Source organism: Microcaecilia unicolor, chromosome 6 (genome assembly GCF_901765095.1).
Source record: "Microcaecilia unicolor chromosome 6, aMicUni1.1, whole genome shotgun sequence".
Taxonomy (NCBI): domain Eukaryota; kingdom Metazoa; phylum Chordata; class Amphibia; order Gymnophiona; family Siphonopidae; genus Microcaecilia; species Microcaecilia unicolor.
Window position 1 is genome coordinate 232,688,122 of NC_044036.1, and position 15,014 is coordinate 232,703,135.

The 15,014-nt window shown below is 47.7% G+C and overlaps 1 protein-coding gene across 1 annotated transcript in view; it reads left to right on the forward strand.

The window, feature by feature from the left end:
- PNPLA7 (patatin like phospholipase domain containing 7) overlaps window positions 1-15,014 on the forward strand; it is a 2,530,065-nt gene that overhangs the window by 1,867,070 nt on the left and 647,981 nt on the right. The window contains exon 25 of the mRNA XM_030206608.1: window positions 6,728-6,896. Within this exon, the coding sequence (XP_030062468.1) occupies window positions 6,728-6,896 (169 nt within the window). The remainder of the gene's footprint in view (window positions 1-6,727; window positions 6,897-15,014) is intronic.

The following is a 15,014-nucleotide window of genomic DNA, read 5'->3' on the forward strand; positions in this document are numbered from 1 at the left end:
TAAGATACCTACAGCCCCTACTCCAGGAAGATGAATTACTGAACGAGATATTCCCATCCCCACCAGTGCTGGCCTTCCGACAGCCACCAAACTTAAAACACAAGCTAATCAGAAGTAAGCTCCCAACACAGACTCAAAAAGAAGAGAATGGCACACATCATTGCAATATATCTAGCTGCAAGCTGTGCCAAAACATTTCACAGGACCCCACAGTCATTCACAAAGGAAAAATATTCAACATAAAGGAATCCTTTACATGCTCATCTTCCAATGTGGTATACATCATTCAGTGTAAAAAATGTGACGAAGGATGCTATATTGGAGAAACAAGCCAGATGCTAAAGGCAAGATTTAATTTACATAGACATCATATGAAAAATGCCAGTGCCAGCCAGGATGTCACGCCTGTGGGGTGGCACTTTACAAGACCAGAACACTGAACCAGTGATTTCATAGTAAGAATCCTGAAAGGTAACTTTAAAACAATACAGGAACGTATTGAAGTCAGAATGATTAAGTATTTTGACACCTACCAGACAAGGACTTAACAAAGATCTGGGGTTTCTAGCCCATTATAAACCATAAAGTTGTATTGCTCTGTTTGTCACCCTCCTCTCACCTATCCAGCCCCATCCTGTTAGACTGTCACTGAAATACTTTGATGTTTCACTTATATATACTGTCATCTACCAACACTTATTTCCGATCTGACGAAGGGCAACCTTCGAAAGCTAATCAAGAAATGTATTATTTCCAATAAAAAAGGTATCTTATTTTCTTTTCCATGTTTTATTTTATTTCTATATATTACTAGCAATTACTCCGCAGGTTCATTTTTCAGTTCTATCAGAACTCTGGGATGAATACCATCCGGTCCAGGAGATTTGCTACTCTTCAGTTTGTAGAACTGCCCCATTACATCCTCCAGGTTTACAGAGAATTCATTAAGTTTCTCTGACTCGTCAGCTTCGAATACCATTTCTGGCACCGGTATCCCACCCAAATCTTCCTCGGTGAAGACCGAAGCAAAGAATTTGTTTAATCTCTCTCCGCTACGGCTTTGTCTTCCCTGATCGTCCCTTTTACTCCTCGGTCATCTAGCGGTCCAACCGATTCTTTTACTGGCTTCCCGCTTTTAATATACCTAAAAAAAAATTTTACTATGTGTTTTTGCCTCCAACGCAATCTTTTTTTTCGAAGTCCCTCTTAGCCTTCCGTATCAGTGCTTTGCATTTGACTTGACATTCCTTATGCTGTTTCTTATTATTTTCAGTCGGTTCCTTCTTCCATTTTCTGAAGGATTCTCTTTTAGCTCTAATAGCTTCCTTCACCTCACTTTTTAACCACACCGGCTGTTGTTTGGTCTTCCATCCTCCTTTTTTAATACGTGGAATATATTTGGCCTGTGCTTCCAGGATGGTGTTTTTGAACAGCATCCACGCCTGATATAAATTTTTGACCCTCGCAGTCACTCCTCTAAGTTTTTTTTTTCACCGTTCTTATTTTATCATAGTCTCTTTTTTTTAAAGTTAAACGCTAACGTATTTGAGTTCCTATCTATACTTCAAAGCTAATATCAAATCTGATCATATTATGATCACTGTTATCAAGTGGCCCCAGCACCATTCTTCAGGTACTATGGATTACAGATCAGTAATAGATCAACAATTTCATGTTTGAGTTCTTTGAGTACCCTGGGGTGTATGCCATCTAGTCCAGATAATTTATCACTCTTTAACTAATCAATTTGGTTCAGTACATCTTCCAGGTTCACCAAGATTTCTTTTGGTTCCTCTGCATCGTCACCCCTGAAAACCATTTCCAGCACAGGTAGAGCTCTTACATCATCTTCTACAAAATTTGAAGCAAATAATTCATTCAGTCTCTCCACTATACCCTTGTCCTCCCCGAGTGTCCCTTTTACTCCTTCATGATCTAACTGTCCCACTAATTCCCTCACAGGCTTTCTGCTTCTGATGTAACTGACAAAGGTGTTACTATGAGTTTTAGTCTCTGTGCCAATTTTTTCTTCATATTGCCTTTTAGCTTTCTTTTATCAATGCTTTTGTATCTAGCTTGCAGTGCTTATATATAAATATATATATTTTTTGTTACATTTGTACCCTGCGCTTTCCCACTCATGGCAGGCTCTATGCGGCAGGCAATGGAGGGTTAAGTGACTTGCCCAGAGTCACAAGGAGCTGCCTGTGCCGGGAATCGAACTCGGTTCCTCAGTTCCCCAGGACCAAAGTCCACCACCCTAACTCCTCCACTTCATTCGGATCCTTTTTCTGTTCTTTGAAGGATGCTATATCCCCTTTCACTTCACCTTTTAACCACACTGTCTGTCGTTTGCTGCTCTTTCCATCTTTGTTACTTGGAATACATCTCATCTGGGCTTCCACGATGGTATTTTTAAGCAATGTCCATTCCTGCTTTAAAGTCTTAACCTTTGTGGCTGACTCTTTTAGCTTCTTTTTAACCATTTTCCTCATTTGCTGTTGTCGCCCTTCCGAAAATTAAATGCTGCTACAGTAGATTTGCTTAGTGACTTCACTCCAGATATCAGCTCAGATTTAATCATGTTATGATCACTGTTTCCCAGTAGAGCGAACACCATTACCTCTCGTACCATGCCCTGCATTCCACTAAGGACTACATCTAAAATAGCTCCCCCCTCTTGTCTGTTCTTGGACCAGTTGCTCCAAAAAGCATTTATTGCATCTAAGAATTTTACCTCCCTAGAATTTATTTAGTCAGTATTGGGATACATTGAAATTATCCATTATTATAATGTTGTCCAATTTGCTACCTTTCCTGATATCTGTAAACATTATTTCCTCTGTCTGTCCTGCCCTGGTGGACAATAATACAGCCCTACCAGTATACTCTTTCCCTTAACACATGGAATTTCTATTCATAAGGATTCCACATTGCTATCTGCTCCATATAGAATATTTAGTTTGTTTGACTCAATTCCCTCTTTAACATATAGCACCCCCCACCCCCACACCAATTTGATCCACTCTATCACTGCTAACATAGTGTCCCATTGATTGTCCTCCTTCCACCAGGTCTCTGAGATGCCTTTTATATCTACGTCTTTGTTTAGTGCTACTCTCCCATCTCCCAACTCTCTCATCTTATTTTTTTAGGTGTCTTATTGTGTTTTTTCTTTGCATGTGCAAGGTGCTTTGAAGTTGATGGGCATAATTTGCATCCTTTATTCTGTTCTCTTATTAAACACTCCTGGCTTTCTTTCACCATTATTGAAACCTCTCTATTGGTATTCCCTAAAAATCTTGTTTCTATAGTATCCTTCAAGAATACTCCACACTGAAACATGCACTCTTGAATGCTGTCAGCTTCCCTCCTTCCCATTTTAGTTTAAAAGCTGTTCTATTCATGCCTCGGCTGAACCCATGCTGTGTCCCATTAAACCATGTTTGTGTTCTATAATTTTATTCTTTATAATAGTTTCCACTATTTTGCCTAGCACTGAAGTCAAGCTTACTGGTCTAATTTCCCAGATCACCCCTGGAACCCTTTTTAAAAATCGTTGTTACATTGACCACCCTTCAATCTTCAGGTACTGTGGACGATTTTAACAACAGGTTACAGGTCACTAACAGCAGACAGCAATTTCATGTCAATACCCTAGGTCAGCGTTTCCCAAACTGTGCACCGCAGCAAACTCACAGAGGTGCCATGGGGCAGATGGAAGTTAACACACTGAGCGCCGGAACAATTGGTGAGGTATTGTTCATCATTCTTTCTCCATCCCTGCTCTGTCCACCCGCCCACTCGCTCACAGCATACTGCCGGCAATGATATAGCACTGCCTTTGTCCTGCCCCCAAAGCCTTCTTTGTACAGCATCCCGCCTATGCGGAAAGAGGAAGTGACTGTACAAAGAAGGCTTCTGGGGCAGGCTGAAGGTAGTGCTTAGTGCCTTTAGAGTGATTCATGAGGCGGTGTGCCTTTTTCACTTATTCAACCTTGGCTGGTGGGTCACTGCTGGTTCTTGTGCTTGGATTCGAAGGCTTGACTGTTGTGTGTGATTTAATGGACTGCACAGACGGTGAGTACAGGAGCTTCCTAAAAACTTTTTCTCCAGGTACAATGTCAGTGTGAGTGGGATTTGTCGGTGGTGCAGCTGTTTTGTGTGGATGTTAGGGAGATAGGTACTATGAGAAAACAATTACTATGAGCTGAAAATTAAATTTGAAGTATGATTGGTGAGATTGAGAGTGGTGATGGGTAAAGAGTGGAGTGAGTGAGGTATATGTTGAATTATGGCATAGAGTTGGTTCTGCTTAATGGGGATCCACCTATTTTGGATTTTGGGATATGAGGGGAGAGGTAGAAAGGAAAGTGTACGTTTTGAAACTTGACATTCTCACCGAATAGTGTGAGGAGGGGACAGCAGACGGGTTGAGGAGGAAGGGGGTGGGGAGAAGGCATTTTTTGTTTTATTCTTAGAGGTTGAAAACCTCTGAGGTAGATTGTGGAGGCTGGGCACATTGCACCATTTGGAAGAGATAATCTTTAGAGAAAATGCTGTTCTAAGTCTGAGAATACATAGATGCTGTGGCCGTGGAGGGGGGTGTGGAGACCTGTGTGGCTGGGGGGTGGGGGTGCCTCGAAACATTGCTCAGACATTAAGGGTGCTGTGAACCGAAAAAAGGTTGGGAACTACTGCCCTGGGTTGTATACAAAGAAGTCTGCTAAAATGGATAGGAGCTTTGTCTATCTACTTTTTTTAGTAGCTTTACTTCTTTTATATAACATTTTTCTTATTTTTTCCAGATAATTCTCTAGCTCCTTAAATATCAGAATTAATGTTGATTAACTTTCCTGCTATATGTATTTCCTTTATAACTTTTCTTTTTTTCAGAAATTACCCTGTTTAATTTGTTGAAATACTGAATAAAATTTTTTTTTTTTAAATTGGGCAATTTCTCTGGTTTATAAATATTTGAGCATTCATAGAAAGTTTCTTTCATACTTTGCTTATAAATTCAAGAACTTTTAACAATTATTTAAAGATTCTACGAAGTATAAGAAATAAATGTCATGAAACTCCTGTGTTTAAAGTGTTCTAAATTTGACCACAGTCTGTAGAAAAGGGTGTATAACCCCAGTCCTGGAAGGTCTCAGATGGGTCTGATTTATAGGGTATAGAAGCTATACAAGATTATCTGTTTATTAAATCAGACTTGTTTGTGAATATTTGGTTATTCTGCTAAAGAGTCTATTTGTGATCCATGTATACCTGCCAAGGCTCCCACATTCATTGGTTATATTGCATACGGGAATAGTTATTAAGGTCTGCATATAATCCGGTGTCATGCCATATAATATTTGAAAGACAAATATTTGAAAGACAAAGGCTATGGGTTTTCTTTGTAGGCCTTGTTGAAGAGAGATGTCTTCAGAGATTTACGAAAGTTGGTTCTCTGAAGACATATCTCTTCATTTTTACTAGCCTTCAGAGACCAACACTTGAGGAAAGAAGTCAGGAGAGGATACCATAACAGCAGTATATTGTCTCGACCTGATCTGAGGCAGGAGGTTTTGACCTCTGAAAGCTAATGTGAAAAGGTATTAGGCTAGTCCAATAAAAAAAGTATCATCTTATTTTCCATTTTCAAGTGCTTGAACTGAGCATATGTGGGAGGTCCGGCATCGGTGGCTGAAGCACACTGGCAACCGCTGCACTGCTCAAACAGCACGGTAGGAGGCTCATGCAGCGAACCTCTTCAGCTAGTGAAGCTTGGGCATCTCCACCAGCGGTTCAACCAGTGTCACAATTTTGGGTGGGCTTCAGCTCAAAGTGGGGAGGGGGGCCGAGACCTCTTTACAGTTAAGCCCCAGGGGGGAGTAGATGCTGGATAGGGGGTATAATATGAGTCAACTGAAACACTCCCTTTTAGCCATCTCTGCTGTCACTGATGTAAATAAAATATTTTCTGCAATGGCCGTGGGATTGAGGTGTGCCAGAGTGTGAAACCATGAGGTAGAATGGGCAAGGCCACTTCAGAGTGGGGCGTGGCTGAGGGTGTGTACAAAAATTCCCCTTTCAAAAGTCAGGACCCCTTGGTAGCTCTGTTCTTGAGCATTGCTGATTTTCTGCCAGGTCATGTCAAGCTTTTGACCTGGAACCTTTTTATCCTATAACAAATTGCTTCCTTGTTTCCCACTGCAGTAAGAGTGGAAGGTGGAAGTCACCACTGATCCTGACCTAACACCTTGTGGTGGGTTTTTTGTGTGTGTGTGTGTGTGGGGGGGGGGGGGGGGGGGGGTTAAATCACTGTAGCCCTTGGGGACCTAGGTTGTATAGCCCTACCATAGCCTATTCACAAACCTTCACCTTTTATATAAGATCATGGATGAAGCAAAAGCAGTCATTTTCATATAGTCATACATAGTGTGTAATGTTTGTGTCTTTGAGGCATATTTTCAAAGCACTTTGGGAGGCTAAGTTCCATAGGTTTCTATGGAACTTTGGGAGGCTAAGTGCTTTGAAAATATGCCTCTGTATGCCTGCGAATTGTAATACAAGTTTTCAGAGCTGATAAACATATTTCATGGAGATCAGTAACAGTTTCTGAAATGTTTTAATCTACGTTGATCTAAAATTTGGTGCTTTTTGAATATGCAAGAGCCTTGAATAATTTGTGTATTTAATGCTAGGATATGTACTTTTCAAAACTTTTGTGTTGCAGTTTGCATGAATACAGGTTGTCGAACTGGCTAGGACAGCAGGAGGATAATCATCGTATAGTGTTATACCAGTCAGACAGTACCCTGACACCCTGGACCCAACGCTGCATTCGACAGGCTGACTGCATCTTGATAGTAGGACTGGGAGATCAGGAGCCTACTGTTGGGGAGGTGAGTTGGCATTTTATTATGATCCTGATGGAAGATGGAGAAAGACTAGGAGGCAGATGCACTAAACCTTAATGAGCATTTAACGACCCTCCAACGAGGAAATTTTGATCCGTTGCATGCATGTTTCCTCCTGGGCCTGCCCCCGTCTGACGTCAGTAACCTACGTAGGTTACTGACGTCAGACGGGGGCAGGCCCAGGAGGAGAGAGACGCGCGACCGAAGCTGGGCGAAGACAGGCATCAGCTTTTCTTCTTGCCCGTGCAGCGCCTTCGGACAGAGGAGAGAGGCACTGCACGGGCCCGGTAAGAGGGAGGGGGCCCGGTGGAGGGGGGGAATGGCGGCGACGACCCCAAGAGGGGGCGGGGCACAGGGCGGAGGATGTCGGGAGGCGGAGCTGAGGGGAGACAGAGTAGTGAGGAAGGGAGGGGGGCCGAAGCTGCTAATGCGGCCATACAGGACGCTCCTGACGAGCGCCTTTGCCCTCCCGACACTTTTTTTATTTTTGTTTTGATTGGGAGCCATGTGCTTGTGTTTTGACTGTTTGTGGCATGCACAGAGCAGCTAACATAACGCTTGGCTGCTCTGCGCATGATTTAGGGGCCGATTACCGACGTGTATTATGATTCTTTGATACATTGTACTTTTCAATACCGATCCGAGCATGTGTGACTTGTTGTTTTGGTGCATTCTTCGTATTTTGAAAATCGTTAGGGACTTTAACGATTTAGATTTTTTAACGTTTGCTTGATGCATCTGCCTCTAGGTATGATGTGCACTGAAAAGAGGCCTCATAAGGAACAGAACCAGAGCAAAAAAATTCATATTGGTGTTAAGGCAACAATCAAAACTGTTATCCCATGGCATTTAATTCACTTTTAATAGAACTTTATTGTTGCATTAAAGCTGCAATAAAGTTGGGGATTAGAAGTATTTCATGTAGCGGATGCATTCTAGGTTCTGTGAAATTTCCCATAAACGCTGTAATTTTCTTCATTGGCTAGAACTATGAACTGCATTTTCTGCTTGGCTTTTGGGAAAGTGTCAGTGAGTGCTGTAGAATTAGTCTTGTATGTTGACCAGGTGGTCATTTAAGAGTAGGTAATCATACTACTTGCATCTGTGCATACCCTATAGAAGTATTTTTTGCCTAGGGACTTTGTCATAATAATCAAGGGAGGAGTATGCATATTCTTATTCTTCCATTACTGCACCACCAAAAAGTGCTTTAACGAATTTACATCTGCCGTGTATGTGGATGCCTTTTCATGGTAAAACTACATGTATTTTTATATTTGTCCAGCCTCCATACACAGATTTTACCATTAACCCCTCTTAAAATTCTTGGGTAAAAGTATGCACATTGGTAACATACATTCCAACTGTGTGTAGGGTGGGCAGTAATCAAAAAGCCCATTTCCATGGGTAGACCAGAGCTTTACTTGTGGAAATGGTTTTGATTATTGTTCTATTAAGGGATCATTTTATACAACATTGTCCAAGTGCAAAGCAAATTTTATATGCAGAAAATGGCTCTTATGAAATTGCATGGATTATACGCACATGTAAAGTAGGTGCACAGAAAGAGAGATTTTTTTTAACATTTAGATAGTATTGAAATGTATAAGGCAAAAAGTGCTTTAAAACCAGTAGTTTCTGGTTAACACATTCAGGCTCATTTTCAAAACAGAAGGACGCCCATCTTTCGACACAAATTGAAAGATGGGCGTCCTTCTCACAGGGTCGCCCAATTCGGTATAATCGAAAGCAGATTTTGGGCGTCCCCAACTGCTTTCTGTTGCAGGGATGACCAAAGTTCACGGGGGGGTGTCGGAGGTGTAGCAAAGGCGGGACTTGAGTATGCCTAACACATGGACGTCCTTGACCCATAATGGATAAAAAGGGTGTCCCTGATGAGCACTTGGACGACTTTACCTGGTCCTGTTAAGACCAAGGCACAAAAAGGTGCCTGAACTGACCAGATGACCACCGGAGAGAATCGGGGATCACCTCCCCTTACTCCCCCAGTGGTCACTAACCCCCTCCCACCCTCAAAAAAAATCTTTAAAAATATTTTTTGCCTGCCTCTATGCCAGCATCAGATGTTATACTCAGGTCCATCACACCAGTATGCAGGTCCCTGGAGCAGTTTTAGTGGGTGCAGTGCAGGCAGGCGAACCCAGGACTATCCCCCCCTACCTGTTACGCTTGTGGTGGTAAATGTGAGCCCTCCAAAACCCACCACTGTACCCACATCTAGGTGCCCCCCTTCACCCGTAAGGGCTATAGTAGTGGTATACAGTTGTGGGTAGTGGGTTTTGGGGGAGATTTGGGGGGCTCAGCACACAAGGTAAGGGAGCTATGTACCTGGGAGCAATTTGTGAAGTCCACTGCAGTGCCCCCTAGGGTGCCCGGTTGGTGTCCTGGCATGTCAGGGGGACCAGTGCACTACGAATGCTGGCTTCTCCCACGACCAAAGGGCTTGCATTTGGTCGTTTCTGAAATGGGCATCCTTGTTTCCATTATCGCTGAAAATCAGAAACGACCAAGTCTAGGGACGACCATCTCTAAGGACGACCTAAATTTCAGGATTTGGGCGCCCCCAACCGTATTATCGAAATGAAAGATGGACGTCCATCTTGTTTTGATAATACGGGTTTCTCCGAGGACAAGCAGGCTGCTTGTCCTCACTGATGGGTGACGTCCGAGGACAAGCCCCTCCAATCGGAATCTTCCTAGCAAAGTCCTTTGCTAGCTCTCGCGCGCCCGCGCGCACCGCGCATGCGTGGCCATCTTCCCGCCCGAAACCGGCTCGAGCCGGCCAGTCTTCTTTTGTCCGCACTCGGTACGGCTGTGTTTTTGTCGTGTCGAGCCCCGGAGAGTCGACCTCGCGCGTCCGTTGTCTAAATCGACGTGTTTTTTCTTCGGAAAAGTTTCTTTTCGTTCGGAAAGTGCTCCGGAAACCCCCTTGGGTTTCGTTTGCCCTTTCCCGTATTTCCAGTTTTTGCCCCGGTAAGTTTTCTTTCGTTGTCGGGGTAGGCCTCTTTTCGGCCTCGGTCGAGATTTTTCTCCCTTAAATTTTTGGTGCTCCAAATTCGTCATTTCGGATTTTGACTTCGCCGGCGTGATTTTTTCGCCCATGACATCGAAGCCTTCCAGCGGCTTCAAGAAGTGCACCCAGTGCGCCCGGGTAATCTCGCTCACTGATAGGCACTCTTCGTGTCTTCAGTGTCTGGGGGCCGAGCACCGTCCCCAGAACTGTAGTCTGTGTTCCCTCTTACAAAGGCGGACTCAAGTAGCGAGATTGGCCCAGTGGAACGTTTTGTTCTCGGGCTCTTCGTCGGCATCGGCACCGGGGTCATCGTGTGCATCGACGTCATCAGCGTCCAGACCTTCTTCCTTGGCTGCCAGTGCATCGAGTGCATCGAGGCATCGGCCCTCTGCATCGGCGCCGAGACATCGGATAGCTGCATCGACGTCGGTGGTACCGGGACCTTGTCTCCTGATGTCGTCGGACGGTGGTGCATCGAGTGGAGTGCAGGTGAGGGCTGTCCATTCCCCTGCTGGTGGCGGTGAGCCCTCGGGTGGGTCTCCTCCTACCCTGAGGGCTCCTGCGGTACAGCCCCCCCGAGACCGACCTCCTTCGGCCTCGGCCCCGAGGAAGCGACGGCTGGATTCTACGTCCTCCTCGTCGGTGCCGGGGAGCTCCGGTGACATGCTTCGGAAGAAGTCGAAGAAGCATCGACACCGGTCCCCTCCCGGCGTCGGCACCGAGAGCTCTGGGTCGCCGAGGGAGTCGGCACCCAGCAGGCATCGGCACCGAGAGGACCGCTCACCCTCTGTTCAGGAGGTGTCGATGCGCTCCACTCTGGACAGCCCGGAACAGCCTCCACGCCCGGAACAGGTTCTGACGTCGACGCCTGCATCGACCTCCATGCCTTTCTCTGCAGCCGCTCTGAACGAGAGCCTCCGGGCCGTTCTCCCAGAGATTCTGGGAGAGCTGTTGCGCCCTACCCCTCCGGTACCGGCGGTGCTTGCGCCTCCGGTACCGTCGAGCGTGGCGCCGGCTGGCCCATCGCCCGGGGTGAGGTCCCCGACGTCGGTACCGCGTGCGGTGCCGACTGCGGCCACCTCCCAGGAGGGCTCCCCGACTACGTCGGCGGAGGGAGCTTCGCCGATGCGGGCGAGGGAGTCTACCTCTCGACGCCCCCATCGTGGACGTGGCTCCACGGAGTCGAGCCGGGCACGGTTGCAGACGCAGGTCCGTGAACTTGTGTCTGACACCGAGGGTGAGGCCTTGTGGGAGGAAGAAGAAGACCCCAGATATTTCTCTGACGAGGAGTCTGAGGGTCTACCTTCTGATCCCACTCCCTCTCCTGAAAGACAGCTTTCTCCTCCCGAGAGTCTGTCTTTTGCTTCCTTTGTCCGGGAGATGTCTACGGCCATCCCCTTCCCGGTGGTTGTGGAGGACGAGCCCAGGGCTGAAATGTTTGAGCTCCTGGACTATCCTTCTCCACCTAAGGAAGCGTCCACTGTTCTCCTGCACCATGTCCTCAAAAAGACATTGCTGGCGAACTGGACCAAGCCTTTAACTAATCCCCACATCCCCAAGAAGATCGAGTCCCAGTACCGGATCCATGGGGACCCAGAGCTGATGCGCACCCAGTTGCCTCACGACTCTGGAGTTGTGGATCTGGCCCTAAAGAAGGCTAAGAGTTCTAGGGAGCATGCTTCGGCGCCCCCGGGCAAAGACTCTAGAACCTTAGACTCCTTTGGGAGGAAGGCCTACCATTCCTCTATGCTCGTGGCCAAAATTCAGTCTTACCAGCTCTACACGAGCATACACATGCGGAATAATGTGCGACAGTTGGCGGGCTTGGTTGATGCTCTTCCCCCTGAGCAAGCCAAGCCTTTTCAGGAGGTGGTCAGGCAGCTGAAGGCGTGCAGAAAATTCCTGGCCAGAGGAGTTTATGACACTTTTGATGTTGCGTCCAGGGCCGCTGCTCAAGGTGTGGTGATGCGCAGGCTCTCATGGCTGCGTGCCGCCGACCTGGAGAATAGACTCCAGCAGCGGACTGCGGACTCGCCTTGCCGTGCGGACAACATTTTTGGAGAAAACGTCGAGCAGGTGGTAGAGTCTCTCCACCAGCGGGACACCGCATTCGACAAGTTCTCCCGCCGGCAGCCTTCAGCTTCTACCTCTACAGGTAGACGATTTTTCGGGGGAAGGAAGACTGTTCCCTATACTTCTGGTAAGCGTAGGTACAATCCTCCTTCCCGACAGCCTGCGGCCCAGGCTAAGCCCCAGCGCGCTCGCTCTCGTCAGCAGCGTGCGCCTCAGCAAGGCCCCGCGGCTCCCCAGCAAAAGCAAGGGGCGAGCTTTTGACTGGCTCCAGCAGAGCATAGCCGACATCCAAGTGTCAGTGTCGGGCGACCTGCCAGTCGGAGGGAGGTTGAAAGCTTTTCACCAAAGGTGGCCTCTCATAACCTCCGATCAGTGGGTTCTGCAAATAGTCCGGCAAGGATACACCCTCAATTTGGCCTCCAAACCTCCAAATTGTCCACCGGGAGCTCAGTCTTACAGCTTCCAGCACAAGCAGGTACTTGCAGAGGAACTCTCCGCCCTTCTCAGCGCCAATGCGGTCGAGCCCGTGCCATCCGGGCAAGAAGGGCTGGGATTCTATTCCAGGTACTTCCTTGTGGAAAAGAAAACAGGGGGGATGCGTCCCATCCTAGACCTAAGGGCCCTGAACAAACATCTCGTAAAAGAAAAGTTCAGGATGCTTTCCCTGGGCACCCTTCTCCCCATGATTCAGCAAAACGATTGGCTATGCTCTCTGGACTTAAAGGATGCCTACACACACATCCCGATACTGCCAGCTCACAGACAGTATCTGCGATTTCAGTTGGGCACACGCCACTTCCAGTACTGTGTGCTACCCTTTGGGCTCGCCTCTGCGCCCAGGGTGTTCACAAAGTGCCTAGCTGTAGTAGCAGCGGCACTTCGCAGGCTGGGGGTGCATGTGTTCCCATATCTCGACGATTGGCTGGTGAAGAACACATCCGAGGCAGGAGCCCTGCAGTCCATGCAGATGACTATTCGCCTCCTGGAGCTACTGGGGTTTGTGATAAATTACCCAAAGTCCCATCTTCTCCCAGTGCAGAAACTCGAATTCATAGGAGCTCTGCTGGATTCTCGGACGGCTCGCGCCTATCTCCCAGAGACGAGAGCCAACAACTTGTTGTCCCTCGTCTCGCGGGTGCGAGCGTCCCAGCAGATCACAGCTCGGCAGATGTTGAGATTGCTGGGCCACATGGCCTCCACAGTCCATGTGACTCCCATGGCCCGTCTTCACATGAGATCTGCTCAATGGACCCTAGCCTCCCAGTGGTATCAGGCTGCTGGGGGTCTAGAAGACGTGATCCACCTGTCCACGAGTTTTCTCGAATCCCTGTATTGGTGGACAATCTGGTCCAATTTGACTCTGGGACGTCCTTTCCAAATTCCTCAGCCACAAAAAGTGCTGACAACGGATGCGTCTCTCCTGGGATGGGGAGCTCATGTCGATGGGCTTCACACCCAAGGAAGCTGGTCCCTCCAGGAACGCGGTCTACAGATCAATCTCCTGGAGTTGCGAGCGATCTGGAACGCTCTGAAGGCTTTCAGAGATCGGCTGTCCCATCAAATTATCCAAATTCAGACAGACAACCAGGTTGCCATGTACTATGTCAACAAGCAGGGGGGCACCGGATCTCGCCCCCTGTGTCAGGAAGCCGTCAGCATGTGGCTCTGGGCTCGCCGTCTCGGCATGGTGCTCCAAGCCACATATCTGGCAGGCGTAAACAACAGTCTGGCCGACAGATTGAGCAGGATCATGCAACCTCACGAGTGGTCGCTCAACTCCAGAGTGGTGCGCCAGATCTTCCAAGCGTGGGGCACCCCCTTGGTGGATCTCTTCGCATCTCGAGTGAACCACAAAGTCCCTCAGTTCTGTTCCAGGCTTCAGGCCCCCGGCAGACTGGCATCGGATGCCTTCCTCCTGGATTGGGGGGAAGGCCTGCTGTATGCTTATCCTCCCATTCCTCTGGTGGGGAAGACTTTGTTGAAACTCAAACAAGACCGAGGCACCATGATTCTGATTGCTCCTTTTTGGCCGCGTCAGATCTGGTTCCCTCTTCTTCTGGAGTTATCCTCCGAAGAACCGTGGAGATTGGAGTGTTTTCCGACCCTCATCACGCAGAACGAAGGGGCTCTTCTGCATCCCAGCCTCCGGTCCCTGGCTCTCACGGCCTGGATGTTGAGAGCGTAGACTTTGCCTCTTTGGGTCTGTCAGAGGGTGTCTCCCGCGTCTTGCTTGCTTCCAGGAAAGATTCCACCAAGAGGAGTTACTTCTTTCTGTGGAGGAGGTTTGCCGTCTGGTGTGACAGCAAGGCCCTAGCTCCTCGCTCTTGTCCTACACAGACCCTGCTTGAATACCTTCTGCACTTGTCTGAGTCTGGTCTCAAGACCAACTCTGTAAGAGTTCACCTTAGCGCAATCAGTGCATACCATTACCATGTGGAAGGTAAGCCGATCTCGGGACAGCCTTTAGTTGTTCGCTTCATGAGAGGTTTGCTTTTGTCAAAGCCCCCTGTCAAGCCTCCTACAGTGTCATGGGATCTCAATGTCGTTCTCACCCAGCTGATGAAACCTCCTTTTGAGCCACTGAATTCCTGCCATCTGAGGTACTTGACCTGGAAGGTCATTTTCTTGGTGGCAGTTACTTCAGCTCGTAGAGTCAGTGAGCTTCAGGCCCTGGTAGCCCAGGCCCCTTACACCAAATTTCATCATAACAGAGTAGTCCTCCGCACTCACCCTAAGTTCTTGCCAAAGGTCGTGTCGGAGTTCCATCTGAACCAGTCAATTGTCTTGCCAACATTCTTTCCCCGTCCTCATTCCTGCCCTGCTGAACGTCAGCTGCACACATTGGACTGCAAGAGAGCATTGGCCTTCTATCTGGAGCGGACACAGCCCCACAGACAGTCCGCCCAATTGTTTGTTTCTTTTGATCCCAATAGGAGGGGAGTGGCTGTAGGGAAACGCACCATATCCAATTGGCTAGCAGATTGCATTTCCTTCAC